This window comes from Hemitrygon akajei, chromosome 3 (genome assembly GCF_048418815.1).
Source record: "Hemitrygon akajei chromosome 3, sHemAka1.3, whole genome shotgun sequence".
In the NCBI taxonomy this organism is placed as follows: domain Eukaryota; kingdom Metazoa; phylum Chordata; class Chondrichthyes; order Myliobatiformes; family Dasyatidae; genus Hemitrygon; species Hemitrygon akajei.
In genome coordinates, this window is record NC_133126.1 from 67,491,610 (window position 1) to 67,514,025 (window position 22,416).

Genomic DNA, 22,416 nt, shown 5'->3' on the forward strand with positions numbered 1-22,416 from the left:
TAGGTTAAACCACAAAAGCCAGCATCGGAACTTCAATGTCAAAGTAAAATTATTATCAATGAATGTATATGTAAACTTGTAATACCTTGAGATTCATTTTCTTACAGAAATGTACAAGATATTAAAGAAATAAATACAATAGAATTTATGAAAAACTCTACATAAACAAAAACTGACAAACAAGTAAGGTACAAAAGAAAGCAAGTTGTGCAAATAATAAAAAAAGTAAATAAGTACTAATACTGGGAACGTGAGTTGTAGCGTCCTTGAAAGTGAGTTTATAGGTTGTGGAGTCAGATCAGCATTGAGGTGAGTGAAGTTATCCATGCCAGTTCAGGAGCCTGATGGTTGTGGGTTATAACTGTTCCTGAACCCGGTGGTGTGGGACCTAAGGGTTCTGTACATCTGGCCCAATGGTAGTAGTTAAGAAGAGGTCATGGTCTGGATGGTGATGATCCTTGATGAAGGATGCTGCATCATGATGAGATGCACCAGAAAGAGCAGCAGAAATTATTACTGAGCCAACAGGGAACTCATTGGTTATGTCTTTGTTAAAATTGCACCCATGTTTATAAAACTATTAATTGAATAGTGCTACAATAAAGTAAACAATTTTTATAAACAAACAAAGTTCAGAGGAAGTTCAGTTTGAATTAATTTAAGAAATATATGACATCACCTTGAAAAAATGTATTTCAAAATGATTTTGTTTTTCTTCTCTCTTCTTAAGCCCTTCCACAAGTAATAACATTCCTTTAATGAGAGTGGTACAATCTATTAAACACACAAAGAGGAGGAGTAGCACTGTACTGAAGGAGGGCTGGATGGTTCACTTCACCAGCAAGGACAATCTGGTAAGAAGGTTATTGATGTAGACCAGCCAGATATTTGACATTTCATCTGTACGCCTTTGTGAACGTGCAAATGGATGGCAAGTTTAGTGTTACTGCAAACTGATATCCCTCTCTCTCTCTCTCCCTCTCTCCCTATCTCTATCTCTCTCCCATAATTCTGCTCGTGTTTAGGGCAGCAAAGTAGGACGTCCATCTCTGGCGGTGTTCAGGGTTCCTTTACCATATCAGTAGTTTGGTTTTCACTCCTGCCAATCATGCAAGTACAGTACCGGATGGAATGCCATTTCACACAGATGTAAAAGGATTCCCCATTGCTGTTTGCATAACAATTTTGTATTACTAGTCAGGGTAGTTAGCCTAAACCTGGAGGACCAGTGGACCACTCTTAGTCTGGCTTCTACCCTTTGACCTGTCACAAAGCCATGATTCAGGGCAACATAGTTCTCTGAGTCAATGAGACGCACAAGCCTCCATACCACAACAAGGTTAGGGTCCTCCTGGTGGAAGCTGATCGCTATTTACTGTATGTGTTTCTGGAAAGTATTCAGCTTGAGAAAAGAAATATATACTTCCATGTGGAAGGTAATCCTGAGTCATTTGGGTTTTCCACAGTGTGGACTGCAATTCCTTTAATCCTGAAAGTAATTCCACTGTCAGAGTTCTTTTGACAGTGCTACATACTGTCTCTGAGCTTCTGATCTGATTTGGTGGGGAAGGAATTCTACACCCTGTCAAATATTAAAGTCAACTGGGTCTGCCTGGAACCAGACCAGAGACTGGAAACAATAGTCTGGAATCAATCTGTGTTCTTAGTTTTGGGATTGTTTGATGCCCATTTAACTAACAAGCAAAGTATGAATGGAAAAGCAGATTTAGTGATGGGATTGCTACAAGAAGTAGCAGAATTCACTCCTTATTCAGGCACTGTGTACCAAACAAAGACCAGGAATTGTGTTTGCAAATAGCTTTTAAAGCAACATAGTGAATGGTCAGGTTGGAGCCTACTGGAGATGTCACAGGCTTAGTAATAAGCGAGTTCAGTGAATGTGGATTTTCAGAACTTATTGATAAATTTATTCCCCCTGCTTTTCACTTCACACAAACAACATCCAGCCATGGAAACAAGAGACTGAAGCTGCTGAAATCTTGAGAAAATTAAACTGCTGGAAGAAATCAGTGGGTCAAGCAGCATCTGTGGAGGCAAAGGGATGCATAACATTTCGGGTCAAGACTGCATCAGGACCAGTCCTAATACAGGGGTTGGGCCCAAAACTTCAACTGTTCCTTTGTTTCCACAGATGCTGCATAACCTGCTGAGTCCTACCAGCAGTTTCTTTGTTTCACCATCCAGCTATTAACTGTCCTGTTATTTTCAAAAATATTGTTAAACCTGCACATTATTTAATCATTAACTTATAGTAATTGTTTAGCAATATCATAATTAATACAATACCAATCAATTTCTCTGATCCAGGACAGAAGTGACTTGTGCCAGTCTCTCGTATCTTCAGATAGTTAACAAACTTTCAAAATGCCATAGTTCAGTTTTTTTTTCCATTCTCCTTTCTGATTTGTTTTTCCTGTCACGTTATTTGAGTCATTCTCTTCCTCTGACTTTTTCACGTTTTCAGTTCTGCCATGGGATTCAGACAATGCTGCTAGGGAAACATTTATTGTCCATTCCCATAACTGTGTATTTACTAGCTCCTAAGCAGAGTATAGGTCATCAATAACCTCCATCTCCATAGTTCACCGAAGTCAATGGTATGGTTGGAGTTCATCAATGCTTCTGTAATCCATTGCATCCACTATACAGGGGAATGGACAATACAGCTTCACCAGAGCCCTGTTAGCTGGCCTTACCTGTTTCCACCTCTCATGACTGGGACATAAAGTTGGACTTGGAAAGGCAAAACCCAAATAAGAATGCCTTACAATGCTGGGTCCCAAATCACACATGGGTAAGATTTTCCCTGAAGGATACTATTGAACTAAAGGGGTTTCTATAATTCAGGATTATTTTGGTGACTGAATTTACATTCTCCTGCTTCTTAAATGGACCTGAACTCCTATCTCTTGATCAAAAGTTCAGTTTAGCAACTAAGCTATTTCCTGTACTGGGTTTAGCACTTTGCCTCTACCTGTATTGTTCTGCCTTTCATTCCTCAATCCTTAAATCCCTTTGGTTATTTACTTTATATTCATCCTGTTGTTCATTCGTGTATAATGCAAAAATAATCATACTCATAGCAAGCTACTGTGCAAAATATGTTAAGCTACAAGATGAAGGGAAGTCTGCAGCAGATCTGATATATCTGACACAATTCAGTTCCAAGATTGAATGATTATTCTGTGCATTGTATGTTGAAATGCTTGTTGAATTGTTTTAAATTTCTTATGTTCCCAGTTGTTGATCATCATTTTGTCAGTGTATCCATTATATTATGGCTTTTCTCTTTCTACAATTTCAAGCAAATGGTTAAGTTGCAAAGTGTAAATGTCTTCCATAGATACTGTAATGTAAATGAGTTGAATGCTTTTCTCTACAAGTTTACCCAGTTCAAACACGTCTCTTGCCACAGACAGTGTATTTAATATTCACCCAAAATGCAATTGATATTTTTAAGCAGCAACAGAAAAACATTGCGGACTTTAAAGAAAAAACATTAAAACTTGATACAACTGTCAGAGACAGTGCATCTGCTATTCATTAGTCAGCAAGAAATTGGAGTATAAACTTCTGATCATTAGAAAGATGCAGACACAGAGTGTGAGAGAGACTTTCCTATTTTCATTGCATCAAAATCATTACAGTTCAAGTACATGGAAGGGAATTGGATCTCTGCCTCTTGTGCAGTTAATAGCAATGATTTGTTGTCAGATTTGACAGAATTTCCTTCAACTTCTGTGGGAATAACCACACCAGTGATCAAATTCACCATCACCATTCCCCTTTGATGTTAGAGATGATGTCACAGTCTAATCAGTTTTTATCTTGCAGTTAATGTTTCAAACATATATATTTAAGTTTTTCACTTATGTGACTGTAGGAAAAGCCAGCAAATTTGTTTGAGTTTTATCACAGTTCCTGCTTTTGAAGGATTGGGAACTAATAAGTCTGAATATTTTCAATATAAATGACATTGTCTCTGTTATTTTTTCCTTCTGTATTTTTGACTCGCAAAGCTGATCAAAAAGTACATATGAGTAATTTGGCAAATAATTAAAACTACATATTGCATATTAAACTTGAACAATCTATTTTATGCATTTGTAGTTCCAGAAGATGGTGCTTGCGAGCTACCCTGTGCCTGGTGTGCTATGTTCTTTATTAACGCACATATTCTTTCTCAGTTTGGATTCGAAAACAATTACGTGGTATATCCACGGCAGCCTAGTTTCACTACAGTCTGCAACATCCTTTCACTGTACTATTAACTGAGTGATGCACTTTATACAAATTCACTGCTCAGATTAAGAAAAGTACTAAAATAATTCTATGCATGGGTAGTTATAAATTAGACATTTCTATTTGTTTAACCTTAGGTAATAATATCCTGGAAGTATTATTAGCATATGGAATATTGTTCATAAAACTAATTGGTTTTTCTCAAAATGCTAATTTTAAACCGACTATCTTGTCAACATGATTTCTTGATACTGTGACATTAGTAATCTGTGTGCATAGTAACAAAAAGCTAAAGCCGAGAAATAGAATTAAAATAATGTAGAGAACAGAGGGAAGAGGGAAAATATTTGAAAGTATACATAAAATAGAACAGGATGTGTGTATAAAGAAGATTGCAAGTGAGCCAACTTTGGGAACAGAGAGGAAAGAAAAATACAATCTGTTTTAGTTTTTTATTATTATAATATGACTCTTCAGTGTGGTATTGTCCAATTTGCATCAGTCTCTTAGCATTATCCTGTCTCGAGAGATTTACTATAATATCGATAAAACCTTTTTGGGCACTTAGCATAAAAACCTCTGCAGTACTGTATAAACACCTCCGCCTGTGGCACTGACATTTATACAGCACAGAAGGCTTTTATTGCCTAATACCGGTACATAAACGATGCCACCATTTAAATGTGCTATTCACTGTTCTTTTAAGAATTTTCTAACATTGAAGTGTGTTTTATCCTATAGAGAAAAAGACACTATTGGAGACTAGACAGTAAATGTATCACCCTCTTTCAGAATGATACAGGAAGCAAATATTACAAGGTAAAGGTTTCGTTACTTGATTTTCTCAGTCAGACATTAACACTGAATAAATAATCTAAAATGATGCAAGCTAAATGTCAGTGAAAAGTTCCGGTTGAACTCTTGCTTTTATTCCAATTTATTCCAGATGATCATTTAAAGCATCTTGGGGTAGTTTAATAAGGATTAAATTTTAAAATAGTTACAGAAGTAAGCAAATCAAATTAACTTTTTTTACATAATATCTACATCTGTACATCTACATTTAAAAATGAGTAACATAAAGCCATATGTAGGTTCCATACCCATTTTGACTACAAAAGCAAAAGAAGATGCTTATGATTTTTAATAGCATTAAGCTAAACACTGAAGATGAACAGAAATAAGTATTGCAACTTTATTGAGCTACTGTCTGAAATATCTTAAAATATGGTGCAAGAATTCTGCATAGCAGAAAATAATAGTGCCCCCAAATATTATTTGTGGTTAACAAAAAAGCTACAACACATTTAAAGCCTTATTTTTTGTAAACAGAGGTGCTCAGCCCCAATTTACACTGCTCTTGTTGTAGTCTGTCAGTCTCAGAGGGCAACATGCTGTGATTCATAATTTAAGTCACTGACATGTAGAGGAATTATGTCATCATGGCACATTGCTGCCTGTGATTGACAGGTGGCATTGTAGACCTTGTGCTAACAGACGGTAAGTATCAATTTGTTAAAGTTAAAGGTTAACCAGTTACAAGTTTAAAATTAGCTTCACAATTCCTTTTTGAAAAGTAGTTCAAGCTACTGCTTTACTCATTTAAAAATATTGAGGCAGACAGCTTTGAGTTCCATTAAACAATGGAAACAACAGTGTATCAATAAAGATATTCCTTTATTCCAAACACCATAATAATACTGCATATATATGTTGATTTAAACCTGTAAAAAATATTTTGATGCATATGTTATATTCCAACATGTACACCTAATGTCATTCAAATGACAAAATAACGGGATATGACCAACTTATCTTACCACAGTGAGGGGAAAATTTGAAAGGGGCTTCTATTAAGGTGGTTATCCTGTGAGATGGAGGAAAATCCAAAGAATTATTTATTTTTCATGCTTCAGCAAGCTGCAGTATAGATATTACTTGGTGGCAGCAATTACAAGGTGCTAAACTGTGTTGATTAGCCACAAATGGAAGGATGGTTACTTGAGCTGGAATGTCAAGAAGGTTGAAACAATTGGCCTCTGTATTACTGGGCTGGCTGAAAAAAGGCTTCAGCCTTGAGCTTATTCTCTAGTATAACCACTGATTCAAAACATGCATGCTCATTACAGTAGGAGGAGGAGAAAAAAATCTTTTTATAAAATGCAACAATCTGATCTAATTTTTATCTACACGCAATCTTTGAATATGAACATGAAGCCAAGGTAACAGTTTATTTCATTTATTGTGCTGGCAATTAAGGGTCATTTATGAATGTACTTTAATTGCAGGAAATTCCACTATCTGAAATTTTATCTCTGGAGCCTGGAAAGAACTTTGACTTTGTACCTGCTGGAGCCAATGCTCATTGCTTTGAAATTACTACTGCAAGTGTAGTCTATTTTGTTGGTGAAAATCTGACAAATGATTTGAGTACACAAAAAAACAACAGCCTGGTGTCAGGTGGCACAGGCTTGGATGTTGCCCAGTCATGGGAGTTAGCTATCCAACACGCCTTGATGCCTGTCATTCCGAAAGGTTCATCCGCAGGATCAGTGCACAGCCTACACAGTAAGTTCAATGCCTGAAATGATCAAATACTTCCTGAAGTGTACTCTTAACCTTTGTATATTTATATGAAATGCACTGTAAGTGTTAAGTTATTTAAGTAGATCACATGGGGAGCCAGGGAGAGCTAGCTAAGTGGATAAAAACATCGGGTCGTTGGTAGGAAGCAGAGAGTGATGGTCGAACGCTGTTTTTCAGACTGACGGCCTGTGATCTGTGGTGAGCCACAGGGATCGGCACTGGTCCTTATTTCAAAACAATTTGAATAAGAATGTTACAAGGCAAGGTTTGCAGGTGACACTGAAAGTGGTATTCTAGGCAATGAGGAAGGTTATCAAAGTTTACAAAGGGATCTTGATTAGATGGATAAGTGGGCATATGGCATGCAATCTAGACAAGTTTGAGGTGTTGCATTTTGGCAAGTCAAAACTGGGTAGGACTTTCACAGTGAACAATACGGCCAAGTAAAGTGTTAAAGAACAGAGTGACTTAGAAATACAGGTACATAATTCCCTGAAAGTGGCATCACAGATTTTCAGGGTGGAGAAGAAGGCCTTTGCCATACTGGCCTTCATGAGTCAGGACATATAGGAGCTGGGATGTTATGTTGGAGTTGTACAAGACACTGGTGAGATCACACTTGGAGTTTTGGTTACCCTGTTGGGAAAGATGTCACTAAGCTGGAGATAGTGCAAAAAAGATTCATGGAAATATTGCTAGAACTTGAGAGCATTTATTATAGGGAGAGGTTGTGTACGCCAAGATTTGAGGAGTGAAGATAGAATTAGAATTAGAATTTATTTAAATCTTACAAACATCCCACAACATGAGGCAGTGAAAATCGTCACATTATGACTCCGTTGCAATGTACAGACATGTGAACGTATAAGTCTAATTGTTTGTAGAAAGAAGCTGTCCCGTAACTTGTTGGTCCTGGGTTTAATGCTGCGGTAGTGTTTGCCAGACAGAAGCAGGAGAAACAGTTTATGGTTGGGGTGACTGGTCTCCCCGATGATCTTCTAGGCCTTCTTTCTGCATCTGCTGCTATAAATGTCCTCAATGGAGGGAAGTTCACATCTATAGAATAACTGGGCTCACATCACTCTCTGCAGTGCTCAATAATCAACATTGGTGCAGTTCTCTGACCAGGCAGTGATACAGCCAATCAGTATGCTCTCAAATGTGCCCCTGTAGAAGGGCTTGAGGATTTGGGGGCCCATGCTGAACTTCTTCAGTCGCCTGAGGTGGAAGAGATGCTGCTGTGCTTTTTTTGCCACAAAGCCGGTGTGTGCAGTTACAGAGGTGTATAAAATTATGAGGGGCACAGGCAGGCTGAATGCACCAAGTTTTTTAAAGGGAATGATGACCTAGGTTTAAGGTGGGAGGGGAAAGATTTAAAAGAGATCTGAGAGGCAACTTCTTCACACAGAGGATGGTTCGTAAATGGAGGAGGAAGTGGTTGAGGCAGGTACAGTAACAACATTTTAGAGACATTTGGACAGATATGTGGATAGGAAAGGTCTGGAGGATATGGGACAAATGCAGGAAAAGGAGACTGGCTTCAATGGGCATTTTGATCGGCATGGACAAGATGGATCAGGAGGCCTGTTTCTGTGTTACATTGCTGTATAACTCTGTAACTCTATATTGATGATTTGATTAGAAATAATTCTAAGATTTGTATGTTATCATTCCTGAGGCCACACAAAGCAGTTTCACCTAGACATCAAATAGACATTGGGCTATGATAATAGAAAACTTGTATTCATCATCATATTGTTCATTAGAAATGTGGTCAAACTTTTTATATCTAATCAGTATTTGAACAACAGTATCAACATCTGTGCCAAGAGAATTAAAATACAGTGCAAATCCAATGTCGGGGTACAGTCTCCCCTATTGATTTAGCTTTTGCCAATGCACTGGTGAGCTTCATTTGTATTTCACAGCCACTATGCAGTTTGACATCTGAATTGGACTTTTTAAACCCTAAATCAAGTCACAGCAATATTAAATGAAGTTGAAATGAATGGGATTTGCAATCCAAATCTTCCTTGCTGGATGTAAATATAATCACCTTCATACTGAAATTTACTCAAATATTCCAGAAACCAAGTAAATTTTGTATCAGTATTGCTCAGGTTCTAGTGTGAACATATATTCGAACCTGTAAGATTAACTATAGATTAAAAAACTGAATATTTGGAACTCTTGCTTGGGGCTAAGATGTAACCAGCAGATCTGGTTTGGAGCAGTCAATTTTGGTGGTAGTATTTGCAAATAGAACTGAATGGCAGGTTTGTATCTCTGGCCAGGCAGTGGGAATGATGAGATGAAAGAAAATACTTGTTCGGTACATGCTTTCATTGTATGAATTTCTTAATATAGTCAACCTGCAATAAAGTAAATATAAAAAGTTGTGTATAACTCATTGGAATAGATCTATTTTAAAAGTGTTACGCTGCCAGCTTGCTTTTCCTTTTATTACACAATTAAGTGGAAGAAGCTGGCCTAATGGTTAACAATCATACCTGTGCCCAAGAAGAACATGGTACCCTGCCTCCATGGCTATTGTCTGGTTGCACTTACATCCATTGTGATGAAAAGCTTTAAGAAGTTGGTATTGAAGCATATCAACTCCTGCCTGAAGAGTGACTTGGATCTGCTCCAATTTACCTACTGTCACATCATTGGGTTCAACCGTGGAACATCTGGACAGTGAAAATGCATACAACATGATGCTCTTTGTTGACTACAGCTTTGCATTCAACACAACCATTCCCTCAAAAGCTCCAAGACCTAGGCTTCTATACCTCCTTGACTTAGGCCTCAATACCTTCTTGTGCAAGTGGATTCTCGATTTCAATAACTGCAGACCCGAGTTAGTTTGTATTAACAACAACGTCTACTCCATAATCACCATCAGCACAGTTGCACCACAAGGCTGTGTGCTTAGCCCCCTGCCTTATTACACTTATGACTGAGGCTAACTACAGCTCCAGTGCCATATTAAAGATTGCTAATGACACTACTGTTGTTGTCTGAATCAAGGGTGGTGACGAATCAACACACTGAACCAGCGGGGATAATTCCACTCACCCTAACAATGAACTGATTCCACAACCTATGGACTCTACAAATCAGGTTCTCAATATTTATTATGTATTTATGTATTAATGTTACGTTCAATTGTCATTCAACCACCCTCATGTATGCAGCTAAACTTGCGGAGCAGACTCAATGGGCCATATGGCCAAATCCTGCTCCTATATCTTATGGTCTAAATGAAACAGCGCTCCTCTGAGGCCTAGGTGTAAAACACCGTACCTACAGTCACACACGGCACGTATAGATACGATAGCACTTAACAGTCATCAAATATATTGGCACAAGTCCCTAGGTGGCATGGTCTGAGGACTGGTGGTGCATGGTATATTGTCCTGGAGCCACGTCTCTGCAAGAACAAACGCGCCGCAGTTGCTCATCTCCTGCAGCGGTAGGCGAAGGCAATCCAGCTTGTCTTCCAGGAGCGAAAATTGGAGAGCAGCACCGATGGGAGGGGCCAGCTCACAGCTCAGCGGTGATTACAGCGTGCCTGTCTCACACCTCCTCTGGGTGGCTGTAAGAGGCGATGCCACAGCACGTGGGTTTGGTCCACACAACAACTGAGGCCACGCAGCTCCCCCACCGTCTCGCCTATGAACCGGACCAGCAGGATTTTATATTTCCGATGTCCAACAGGGTTTATTTATTTATTTAATTTCTTCTCATTCTGTACTTGCACAATTTTCTCTGTCTTTTGCACAATGGTTGTTTATCCATTTTTGTTTAGAAACATAGAAAATAGGTGCAGGAGTAGGCCATTCGGCCCTTCGAGCCTGCACTGCCATTCAGTATGATCATGACTGATCATCCAACTCAGAACCCTGTACCTGCTTTCTCTCCATACCCCCTGATCCCTTTAGCCACAAGGACCATATCTAACTCCCTCTTAAATATAGCCAATGAACCGGCCTCAACTGTTTCCTGTGGCAGAGAATTCCACAGATTCAGCACTCTCTGTGTGAAGAAGTTTTTCCTCATCTCGGTCCTAAAAGGCTTCCCCTTTATCCTTAAACTGTGACCCCTCGTTTTGGACTTCCCCAACATCGGAAACAATCTTCCTGCATCTAGCCTGTCCAATCCCTTTAGAATTTTATACGTTTCAATAAGATCCCCCCTCAATCTTCTAAATTCCAGTGAGTATAAGCCTAGTCGATCCAGTCTTTCTTCATATGAAAGTCCTGCCATCCCAGGAATCAATCTAGTGAACCTTCTCTGTACTCCCTCTATGGCAAGAATGTCTTTCCTCAGATTAGGGGACCAAAACTGCACACAATATTCTAGGTGTGGTCTCACCAAGGCCTTGTGCAACTGCAGTAGGACCTCCCTGCTCCTGTACTCAAATCCTTTTGCTATTTTTCTGTGTAGTTTCCCATTGGTTCTATTATGTTTCGTTGTATTTATTGTGAATGCCCACAAGAAAATGAATCTCACAGTGACATATATGTACTTGGATAATAAATTTATGTTGAGCTTTAAACAATTGAAAATAATTATAGATGCTGGAAACCAAACATAAAATATTTAAATCAGGCTTCAACTGTGGATAGAGAAACAGTTAATGCTGAACCGTTGTTTGTACCTGCACAGGTTTTGCGTGGCATGCTAAATACTTCCTCCATTTTTTTCATTAAGTTATTATAAATACTACAGAAACAGTAAAATTATTTCATGACAGTAAACTCAGTTTTATTTTCTTTTGACAGGAGATGTGTCTATCAGTATCTCAGTGTCAAATAGTGAGATCCAGGAAAATGTGGTAAGTTGTGTTTGCAGAGAAAAAAATTTACTCTTCACCACTGTAATAAATACTCATGGTTGCCCAATTGTGTCACTGAAATAGTTCTGTTTATTTTAAAAGAAAGTAATTCAGGAAGGACCATCAGTGACCTCTTGCAGAATGTTGAAAATGGAAATGGATCATTGATAAAATTCATTAAAGCATTAAATGATTATTGATGCTTCTCAACCTATAACAGCCTACAAACCTCCCCCACCCCCTTCCCCATCCCATCTCATTTGCACTGAATGTTTAAAACCTGGGAGTAACATCTTTAGAAAAACTGCAAGTTTAAATCATTCAGTACAGATGGGTTTTTTCTCAGGTATGTCTCAGGAACTAAGAAGTAAATAAACCAAATAAGTCATGCAGATTCTTTCCAAAGTCTTGATATTCTTGCTAAAGTGTGGTCCCTAACAATGTGGGCAACACCCTAGCAGGGGTGGAGGGTTTTATATAGATCTAGCACCCTGACTTGCTTGCTATATAAATCTATAAACCTAAAATCTCATGTGGTTTATAAATTGCCTTTTAAAAAAGTTATCCAGTTATCTCCAACATGCCCTCAAGTGTTTCTCTCCTCTTGAAACCAGTTATGTTGACCTTTTTTACACCAAAATATATCACATTTTTCTGCCCTGAATTTCTTCTGTAATTTGTCCACTAATTACACAGCATGTCTAAGCCTAAATCATCAGTTACTATTTTATTCACCGTTCTACTCTATGTCACTTGTGTAGTGTACAAATCTTGAAATTCTATCCCCAAGTCCAGGTCATTAACAGTCAGCAAGACAAAAGTGTTGTTATTATTGAAACCTAGTGACCATCTCTCACGATGATAAATAGGTACGTCTCTAGTACAGTATTTGTGAAATTTTGTCCCTAAATGTTGTAATCTATGAAAGATAGGAGAAAAATATGACGGCAATATATATGATATGAATACTTGGCATTTAAGGATTAAATGTAGAGTCTGTAATTTAGAAGTGGTTTTATTTTTGGCGAGCATTTGAAGATTTTTAAATCAAGACTGAGTAATGTGACTCTCTCCCAACAGGATATCAGCACAGTATATCAAATATTTCCAGATGAAGTACTGGGTTCAGGACAATTTGGAATAGTATATGGAGGTAATATTACCTTACAAAACATACAAATCTTCAATTTTTATAGAGCAGTCATTCTATAGAAATCTGTTATATGTATCTACTTTTCATTGGGTTGAAGCTTTGTATGTGATATTTAATTTTGGCCATGGGTTAATGATCAGTAATTTTATGCATGTCTTGACCATATCAGTGCAATCAATTCTCAAGAGTCAATGATCACATCTTCATTTCAAATATCCAGACCTGTGATTATTTGGTAAGTGATGCAAATACTAATAGAGATGCAATGACACTTCTCCACCACATGCAGTCAGTTTTGTTCTGGGAGTAACTTGTTCTTTTTAAGCTATCAAGTATGGATGGTTCTTTATCTCCCTTTTGATGAAAAGCAAAGATTTTTTTTACTGATGGAGGTAATTAGCTTTAGGCCTTTTTAAAGACAAAGTTAAAAAAATAATTCTATATGCAGAAGGAGGTAGAGATTTAAAAAATTGTCAATCTTATAGAGCAAGAGGATTAGGGAATGACAGAGAAGGGTCAGATCTTCTTAATAAGTGAAATATTAAAAAAGCATCCAGTTACACCAATTAATTTTAAAAGTTGTTGCAGGAATAGACAATATAAAAATAGGTTTTGATACAATTTTACAGGACAATGGTGAGACTGCAGCTGGCCTGTACTTTTGTTGAGGTTCCAAGTTGGTATCTATGAAACCTCTGGAATTCCCCACCTCAGACAGCTGTGGAGAGGCTTCATAAAAGGTGGAAATTGACAGTCATTTAAAATATAGAGGAGTCAAGGAGGTTTAGGAGAGTGAGCAGGAAAGTGGTGTGAAGGACGAGACTGGATTATCTAAGTTAAATGGTGAAGCAAGTTTGAGTAGCCAATGCTACACTTGTTCAATATGTTCTCATTGTCATGTCAGATTTTAATAACATACATTTCATTGCAAAAATCAAAGTGATATGGGAAGATGTGGGGTTAGATATGCCATGCTTTCGTATAAAGATGGAACAAACTCTATCCCTGTAATTATATACATAGTTACACAGGATCTGTTTTATATTACATTTAATTCAATCTCGTATAGATCAGTTGCCCAGTTTATTAATAGTTATGTAAAGATTGAATCTTTACTTCAAGGAACAAAAGTTTACCATGATTATAACTTGCCATTACTTTTGGCATTTAGCGATCTGCAGGCAGTCATCTTGTAAGGTGAATCATTCTCTTTTACAAGGAATTTCGGTGCAGCAAACAGAATAAAATAACTGGTAGTATTTTGTAAATGGTGGTTTATGGTCTCTATAAGTAGGGTGAAAGCAGAGTTGCAAAGAAGATCTTTAGCCTGGGCAATCACTTGCTCTGATGCACCAATTCTGTCTGTGTGAAGAGTTTGACAGCTATGCCAAATAATCCAAGAGATGTGGAAGAAAAGGCTTTATTGTTGCCTGCAACATGTAAGTGAATGATTCCTCTATCAAATGATGGGCAGATGGCATTGCATAGGTTACATGTAATGAAATTTTTACAGGAAGTATCAGTTATATTTAAGGTAAATTTATTTAAATACTATAATTAAACATTTATCTTCAGCAGAGCACTAGACCAGTACACTCTTACAAGTTTCTGTTGCTGTGCTCTATCTGATTTTATCTGGCTAGATAATTGATAATTCCTCCAGATTTTGATAGCCAGAGTAATTGCATGTAATTTCTCATTTTAGATCTTGATTATTGAAATCAGAATATTAGGAAGATCAGATAGATGTATACATATTTTATTTTGAAATACCGACTGCACCATACAAAATCTTCCATGTTTGTATATTAGAAGCATCCCCATTTACAAAGTAATATCAGTTAGTTGCACACATTACATTTACCACATGTTTATTTTCTAAAGCAGCTCACCAGGAAATATACTCTTATATTAATGATAAATTGTTTGCTTTATACTTTGTCACACGGGACAATTATTGATGAAGTTGCCTTGCATGAGTTCACTTCCTATTTTCCTAATTTCTATGAGTTTCCCTTTTAAGAGTATCTAGTCTCAGATCATGTGCCTCAAGATCTTAGAGGTTAGTTTTGCAGAAACTGACATTGACTATTGATGACCGGTCAGCTGAGCAATTCCAATGCACCACGCAAACAGTTGCTTTGTAAGATGGTGCACTTGCCCTCTTCAGCTATTGATTGCTCCCATCTCTATTGAAAGAGGGGCAACAATAATCTTTGTATTACATTTACGTGCCAATTAGTGTGTTTCATTCTCTGTCAGGCATCTGACATCATTTGCAAGCACTTGGCCAAGGCTCAGGGTGACTACCAAATGGTAACCGCAAAGATCTGGAGAGGACAGGAAATGCAATTCATTAATTTAAACCTCACTAGAAAATACTGGCAGTTAGGTCAATCCATGTATAAAACATGAATCTTTTTTACTTGGTTGTTAGGTAAGCATCGCAAGACAGGCAGAGATGTTGCAATCAAAGTGATTGACAAACTACGATTCCCAACAAAACAAGAGAGTCAGCTTCGGAATGAAGTTGCAATTTTACAGGTAAATAGGTCATAAATTCTGACTATCAACTAAAATGTCTACATAAATTAGCATTGGGTAGAGAGTCAAATGTGGTTAAAATATCGTTTAACTTTTGAAATCCATGATAAGAATCTAGCCTTCTAGTGTTGAAAGCCATCTCTCAAATGGTTCTAAGTGAGTTAGTAGTCATTTCTAGTACCAACAGGTCAATGTGATAATGTGGGTAGTGTTGACAAGAGGAAGCATCACTCTGACTTTTACTTGAGTTCCCCATTGTAATTAACTGACTTACTCTTTAGTACTGAAACCATTATGGAAAATAAGTCTATAAATCTTGAAAATATAAACTTCATTTATTTATGGAATGTAGATTGCTGAGTAAGTTTTGGTATTTAATGGCCCATGTGGCATTGATTTCAGGATCCCTGCACAAAGGCGTAGGTACCAAATTTGCCAGCAGCTCTCCGAGTACACTCCACTGTTGGAGTTCATGCAGCATTCAGCAGCAAGACAAGACCTGGCTGCATTTCTCCAGGGACTTAAAATAAAACAAAAGAAGAATTTAAATATTAGTTTTGATTGTTTCAGGAACATTGAAATCTCTGGATGGGTTTATCATCTAAAGCTGTGTCTGCAGTTTTGTGGCAGATCTTGTTCTAGCCAACACAACTGACAGGATTACCTTGTGCTGGTGCCTGGGCCTGGTCATTTTGGATTAGGCAGCTTTGTGCAGCTCGTCTAGAAATCTGGAAAAGGTATATCTTACTTACCTCAGTGAACAGCCCAAGCCAGATGTCTTGTTCCTTAATTGAAAAGTCCTCTGTAATTTAAATCTTACAACGCTTCATGAAATGTTTAGAGATTTTAAGCCTTGTAAAACTTCCATTATATATGGGGAAGAACATCTTTTTATGGGTGCAATTTGTTTGCTCAGAATCTGCATCACCCTGGTGTAGTGAATTTGGAATGCATGTTTGAGACTCCTGAAAGAGTGTTTGTTGTCATGGAAAAGCTCCATGGAGACATGCTGGAAATGATCCTGTCAAGTGAGAAAGGACGTCTGCCAGAACTTATAACAAAGTTTCTTATTACACAGGTATGTGGCAGTTACAAGTGATGGGTGATTAATAATAGAATCTTCAAAAGGGTAAACAGTGTCATCATTAGGAGCAGTTCAGCTATTATATTTCTTATAAGCATTGGCCCAACCAGTATGCAGCCTGCACCTGAAATGGAGCATCTCAACCAACTTAACTCAAAAGGAAGTGTTAAGGTTAACGCAATCCCCATAGCGACCATGTAGATTTATATTTTCTTGCCCATGATTGATATGTTGAAATGAAATTATACTTTTGCCATGACTTTTGAGCCCTGAGTCAGAATAGTGAACAGTAGTGCTTAAGACTATCAGTCAAGCACAAATTACCTTGCAGCATTGTCTACAAATGTTCATCAAGTTGTTTCTGGTCTTCTGAGATTCTCTGCAGCTGCTGAAGACTTCCCTCTGCACTGCTGTTGTTTACTTCACATTTAAGTGGAGTCACAGCTTTGAAGTAATTTTTGTCTATTAATCAAAAATCTACATATTGACAATGAATTAAAAGAGCAATTAGTGCAAGATGAATGAGGGAATTTAAGTGAATGCAATGTGCATTGAATTTAAAGTTATTAAAGGAAGTTATGGTTGAGATAAGATGAGTTACAAATGATTTTTCTATTAAACTTTTATAAATAAAAATGAATTCCTCAGGAGGTATTAAGAAATAGATGCCAAAATTGCCCTTTTTAATGGAAACCAGCTTTAAACATTGGTTTGAAGTTGTAAACTATTAAAAAAATCATTTTGCATCATACATCTGTCACTCAGATGAGCAATGAGGTTATTTTTTTATGAGTTCTTACATTGAGGAACTGAACGAACTTAAGAACTGTCTTCTCAGATATTCATTCTTACTTAGAACAGTTAAAAAGGCAAAGTACAAAACTGCTTTGTGTTATCTCTCACAATATTGGCTGGTGTTGTTTTAATGCACTTTCTTCCTTGGTTTTGTGCTCTTGGATAGACAGTGGATTCTGGTTAATTGGGCCATTGGTTTAGTGGGGTAGCTGCTTATTTGGAACAACTCTTACTAAACAAAAACAAATTGAGAAAATACCCGGGATTCTCTTTGCGCATTTGGGACACCATGCCACTTAACTGAGGCAGGAGACTGTTTCCAAACATTTTCTAACTCATGTCTGTCACGTGTACATCATGCGGCCATTTGACACTTCACTGTGCTTAGAGTGAACAGATTTTAAATAACACTGTGCATTTGTGTTCAAAAAGCACTAATGTTTGTCACTGATAGTTAACAAGAAATAAGCGGTAAGACAATTCAGAACTGTTTTGCTCATTGTACTATCAAGCCTTCAGGCTTGGAAATGCCAGAAATGGCCAGGAGGGAAAATAAACAATGTCACTACTTCAACAAGTTAGGGACTATGAAGAACTTGACAATCAAGTTGAAGATACTGACAATTATCTTGAATGTTACCTTTGGTCCCTACTGGAAATTCTACTGTCGCCTGTAGCTCCAAGTAGCTGTTTGCGTACAAAAGTGGGCACACCCTGCTAAACTACTTCAATGGGCAGGCTAAACCAGGTGAGGGTAGCTGGCAGTGTAAGATCAGGAGAGGCCTGTCCTAGCACCTGAAGTTAGCTCCGGCAGATGGGCAAATGAGATCAACAGTGTGAACCCAACGGTCAGGAAGACAGTTCTATGTGGATAGCGAAAGTCGTGACAAGGCACAGAAGTCCTAGTCATCCACAGCAACCACGGGGTCCCCAGTAATGACATCAGCTCGTCCCATTGGACTAGGACTTACAACGTCGAGAGAGCGGAACTGCCCCAGTGCAACAGCTTTTTCATTTAAAAAACTCTTACACACAGGTTTTCTGTCATCATCAGATACAACGGACAATCACCAGTAATGTTGGTAGTATTCTACTTTGTTCAATATTTCATTTAAATACATAATTTGTTATTCAGTTAAATGTAGTTTGTCTTTTTTTTATACCTTTTTAACTATTTCCATGAAACTTTAATTAATTGGAGCAGCCACTTAATTGGGCCAAGATTTACAGGTCCCAATTAACCAGAATCCACTAAATTCAGTAGGCAGAGTCTGGTTTTCCATATGTTCGATAAAGAGTAAGCAATCTTTCTTGCATGATGTTGTTAGTAATTTGATTTTCTTTAAATCAGATACTTGTTGCTTTGCGACATCTCCATTTTAAGAACATAGTTCACTGTGACCTGAAACCTGAGAACGTTCTCCTAGCTTCGGCTGATCCCTTGCCACAGGTTAGAATGGTTATCTAATGTTAGTCTGCGAAGACAGTTGCTGTTGATTTCATATATCGGTACATTTGTGACCAATCCTTTTCTTGCAAAATTTTAATATTCATCCTACTTGGTTCTTTTCCAAACATTAGGTCAAGCTTTGTGATTTTGGATTTGCACGTATAATTGGGGAAAAGTCTTTTAGGCGTTCCGTGGTGGGAACACCAGCATATTTGGCTCCAGAAGTGCTCCGCAACAAAGGATATAATCGGTCGTTAGACATGTGGTCCGTAGGCGTTATCGTCTATGTCAGTCTTAGCGGCACCTTTCCATTCAACGAAGATGAAGATATTCATGATCAAATTCAGAATGCTGATTTCATGTATCCCCCTAATCCCTGGAAGGAGATCTCTCTGGAAGGTAATGCATTAATTGGACACACCAAACCAGAGAAATGTTAGAATCACTGTTCTGTTTCCTCAATCCATTCAAAAGTAGATGTTCCCTCTGAAGGAGAGATATATAGAGGCCAATCTTCTTACTCTTTGCAGTATAGGAAAAACTGCGTTCAGTACCCTTGCTAGATACAAATGTTCTGAACACTTAACTGGTTTTTTGTGGTTTAATGTAAAATTGTGTCATCTATATTTCTTCGTATCAAATGGAAGAGGAGACTCGAAAGGAAAAATGGCCCTATTTTCTATTTTCACAGAAAGAAAAGCTTTAACTGGTTTTGCCTAACTAATCTCCATCTTGTAGTATGTTAGTTGATCAAATCTGTATTAGTTAAAAAACGATCAATGTAGTTATAAATGTAGTTGTGGTAAAATTGCATTGCATGCCACCATTTTTCCAGTGCTATGGCTACTGATTTGCTTCACATCTCCACTATGAATCACACATACGCACTTTTAGCTTTGCGTAGCAAACTGGGTAAGACGGAAATGTGTGTGTCAGTTGCATCACAAGTATATGCCAGAGATAGAGTAGGCAGGTGGCGGTGTCAAACCTGGTGCAATGTTGATTTGCTGTCACCTCTGCCAAATTGTCCTGTATCCATCCAACTACTGTAGGTGTTAATCACACATAGAAAACCTGGTGTTTAGCAACAAGAAGCACAACTCCCATCCACTATCCGCCCCCATCCAATCTTAGTTTTGTAAAGAATCTTAAAGGACTTGCAGATCTGTTGGTGATTGAATTTGGAATTCAGTTTCTTCAAAGAAGTGCACATTGATTGAAGTGAGATGATTACAGATCTTCAGCTGCCTTTTTGGTTGACACAAATAGGGCCATTGCTTGCTATACTCCTGGGGCTTTTGTGATATGAAAAAGCATGCAGCCCAAAGTGCATGGTGACTTACCAAAAGAGAAATAGGAGAAAATATCTGTGAAGGTTCTCAATCATCCAGTTCATTGTATATCAAGCAGTAGAGAGTCAAGGCACCAGGACTTGCTCTGTTGCCTAGAAGACATTTTGCTACTCATCCGAGAGGCTTCTTCAATTCTGATACATGGTGAGCGGTCTTTCGGCTTATAAACTCTGTGAGTTGTTTAAAGGTAATAGCAGCTTCAGAAGCTATCAAGACAGTAAGAAAACTGATATGTCAGGACAGTAGTCTGGACAGTAGAACCACACTCAGCTCAGATCAGGTATGTACTCTACCCAACCTTTGTCTCAACGCTATCTATTTCAAATACAAAGATGTCTTCTACAGGCAGAAACATGGTTTTGCCATGGGTTCGCCTGTTTCTCCTATTGTAGCCAACTTACACATGGAGGAAGTAGAAAGGACAGCCGTGAACACCTTCCATGGAACATCACCCTGTTATTGGTCCAGGTATGTGGACAATACCCAGGTCAAGATCAGAATCCATGAGGTGTAAGCCTTCACAGGATATATCAACTCAGTGAATAATATCAAATTTACATGAGAAGACGTCGAGAACAATAGACTGGCCTTTTTAGACTGTGGAGAACTTATCAAAGAAAATGGACATCTAGATATTGAAGTTTACAGAAAACCAACCCACAGAGATCAGTACCTACGGTTTGACTCTCATCACCCATTAGAACACAAGTTGGGGGTTATGAGAACACTGCATCACCATGCTGAGAATGTGCCTGCCAACATTACAGCTGAAGACAAGGAGCACAAGTACTTGAGAGAAGCCTTGAAAGCTTGAGGCTACCCTGACTGGGTCTTTCTCAAGACAGTAACAAAAAACAGCAGGGACATCAGCCTAACGGACAGAGGGATGGAGCAAAGCAGACGGAAAAACATAGTTATCCCATATGTAGCTGGAGTTTCAGAGCAACTCAGAAGGATTTACAACAAACACCAAATCCCTTTGGTTTTCAAGCCTACAAACACACTCAGATAGAAACTTGTCCATCCCAAGGATCTTACACCCAAACATAGGCAGAGAAAATCTGCAAGAAGCCGTCTTTGTCAAACTGGAAAACCCAGCCATGAACAGAGGGGGTGGGGTACAACACCACCTATCAGCTACTTACAATGCAATCCTAACATCTTTACCCCAACATCTCCACCACAATTCATACTTCCATTCTTGTAAAGATAAGACTGATGACCCTCTCATTACCTCTATGACTCTTAACGAACTTCAGGTGATTGCTGTACCTTTAAACAACTCACAGAGTTTATAAGCCGGAAAACTGTGCATCATGGATTAGGCCTGGAGAAGCTTCTTGGATGAGTGGTGAAATGTCTTCTAGACAACACAGCAAGTCCAGTTGCCTTGACTCACTACTGCTTGACAAAAAAAAAGGACAACGGCTGTGACTAAGATGGAAAATCCATTAAGATACCAAAGGAATACATGTCTATCTATGTCTGACAAAGGAGCAATGACTTTGGACACACTATGGTGTGTCTTGGTTTTTGTGTCTGTGGCAGTAAAAATCACATTGGCTTTTCACCCTTTCTATGTTGAAGCTAAAGATTTAGAAACCTCTGGATATTGAAGATAACAGGTTGTAGCCTGAAGCTGCACCAATCTCACCTCCTTCCCTCTGAGACAGCAACAAGTAATCTGTATCTGAGGGTTCGTAGATAGTGGTGGGGGGGAGAAGGGATGGCAATTGAACGTCCTTGGCTTAAGCGTCTGTCTTAGAACACAGATGTATACTACAACAGCTATATCGAAGGCCTGAGGCAGCTCACAACACTTAGTATTTAAACAGTCCAGCTCTGCAGGTAGCAGCAAGACCTGACTACATTCAAGCAAGGTCTGATAGCACAAGTAATATTCACAGAATGCACTTACTGCCTCCCTAAGGAAGGATATGTCTGCTGTTGAGAGAGCAGAGTGAAGGTTCACCACAATGATTAGTGGGTTTGCGGATACGTTAATCAGGCCTGGCATATAAGTCCTGGAATTTCATTAGAGAGGTGATCACATTAAAACACACAAGGTTCTTGAGGCATGACAGAGAGAGAAGTAGAATTGATGTTTTCTCTGTCTCAAATCCAAGTGTCGCCGTCTCAAAATAGAAGTTGGGGGGGGGGGTTAGATCAAAGCTGGTGATCTGCAATTCTGGCCTCTGCACTGTAGAAACAATGTGGTTGTACTACAGAGGATGCCGAGGAGACTGACCACCAGAATGTTGCCTGGGGAATTTGTTCCCACAACAGAGATATCTAAAGCCAGAGTGTGTAGGTTTAAGGAGAGAAGTAAGAGGGCTCTATGGGAGCGAG

At 38.4% G+C, this 22,416-nt stretch overlaps 1 protein-coding gene across 2 annotated transcripts in view; it reads left to right on the forward strand.

Moving 5' to 3' along the window:
* prkd1 (protein kinase D1) overlaps positions 1–22,416 on the forward strand; it is a 323,070-nt gene that overhangs the window by 291,438 nt on the left and 9,216 nt on the right. For both annotated transcript variants that reach the window (XM_073040080.1, XM_073040082.1), the window contains exons 8-16: positions 731–854; positions 5,005–5,082; positions 6,552–6,831; positions 11,637–11,689; positions 12,770–12,842; positions 15,280–15,386; positions 16,303–16,464; positions 18,617–18,715; positions 18,847–19,114. In XM_073040080.1, the coding sequence (XP_072896181.1) occupies positions 731–854; positions 5,005–5,082; positions 6,552–6,831; positions 11,637–11,689; positions 12,770–12,842; positions 15,280–15,386; positions 16,303–16,464; positions 18,617–18,715; positions 18,847–19,114 (1,244 nt within the window). The remainder of the gene's footprint in view (positions 1–730; positions 855–5,004; positions 5,083–6,551; positions 6,832–11,636; positions 11,690–12,769; positions 12,843–15,279; positions 15,387–16,302; positions 16,465–18,616; positions 18,716–18,846; positions 19,115–22,416) is intronic.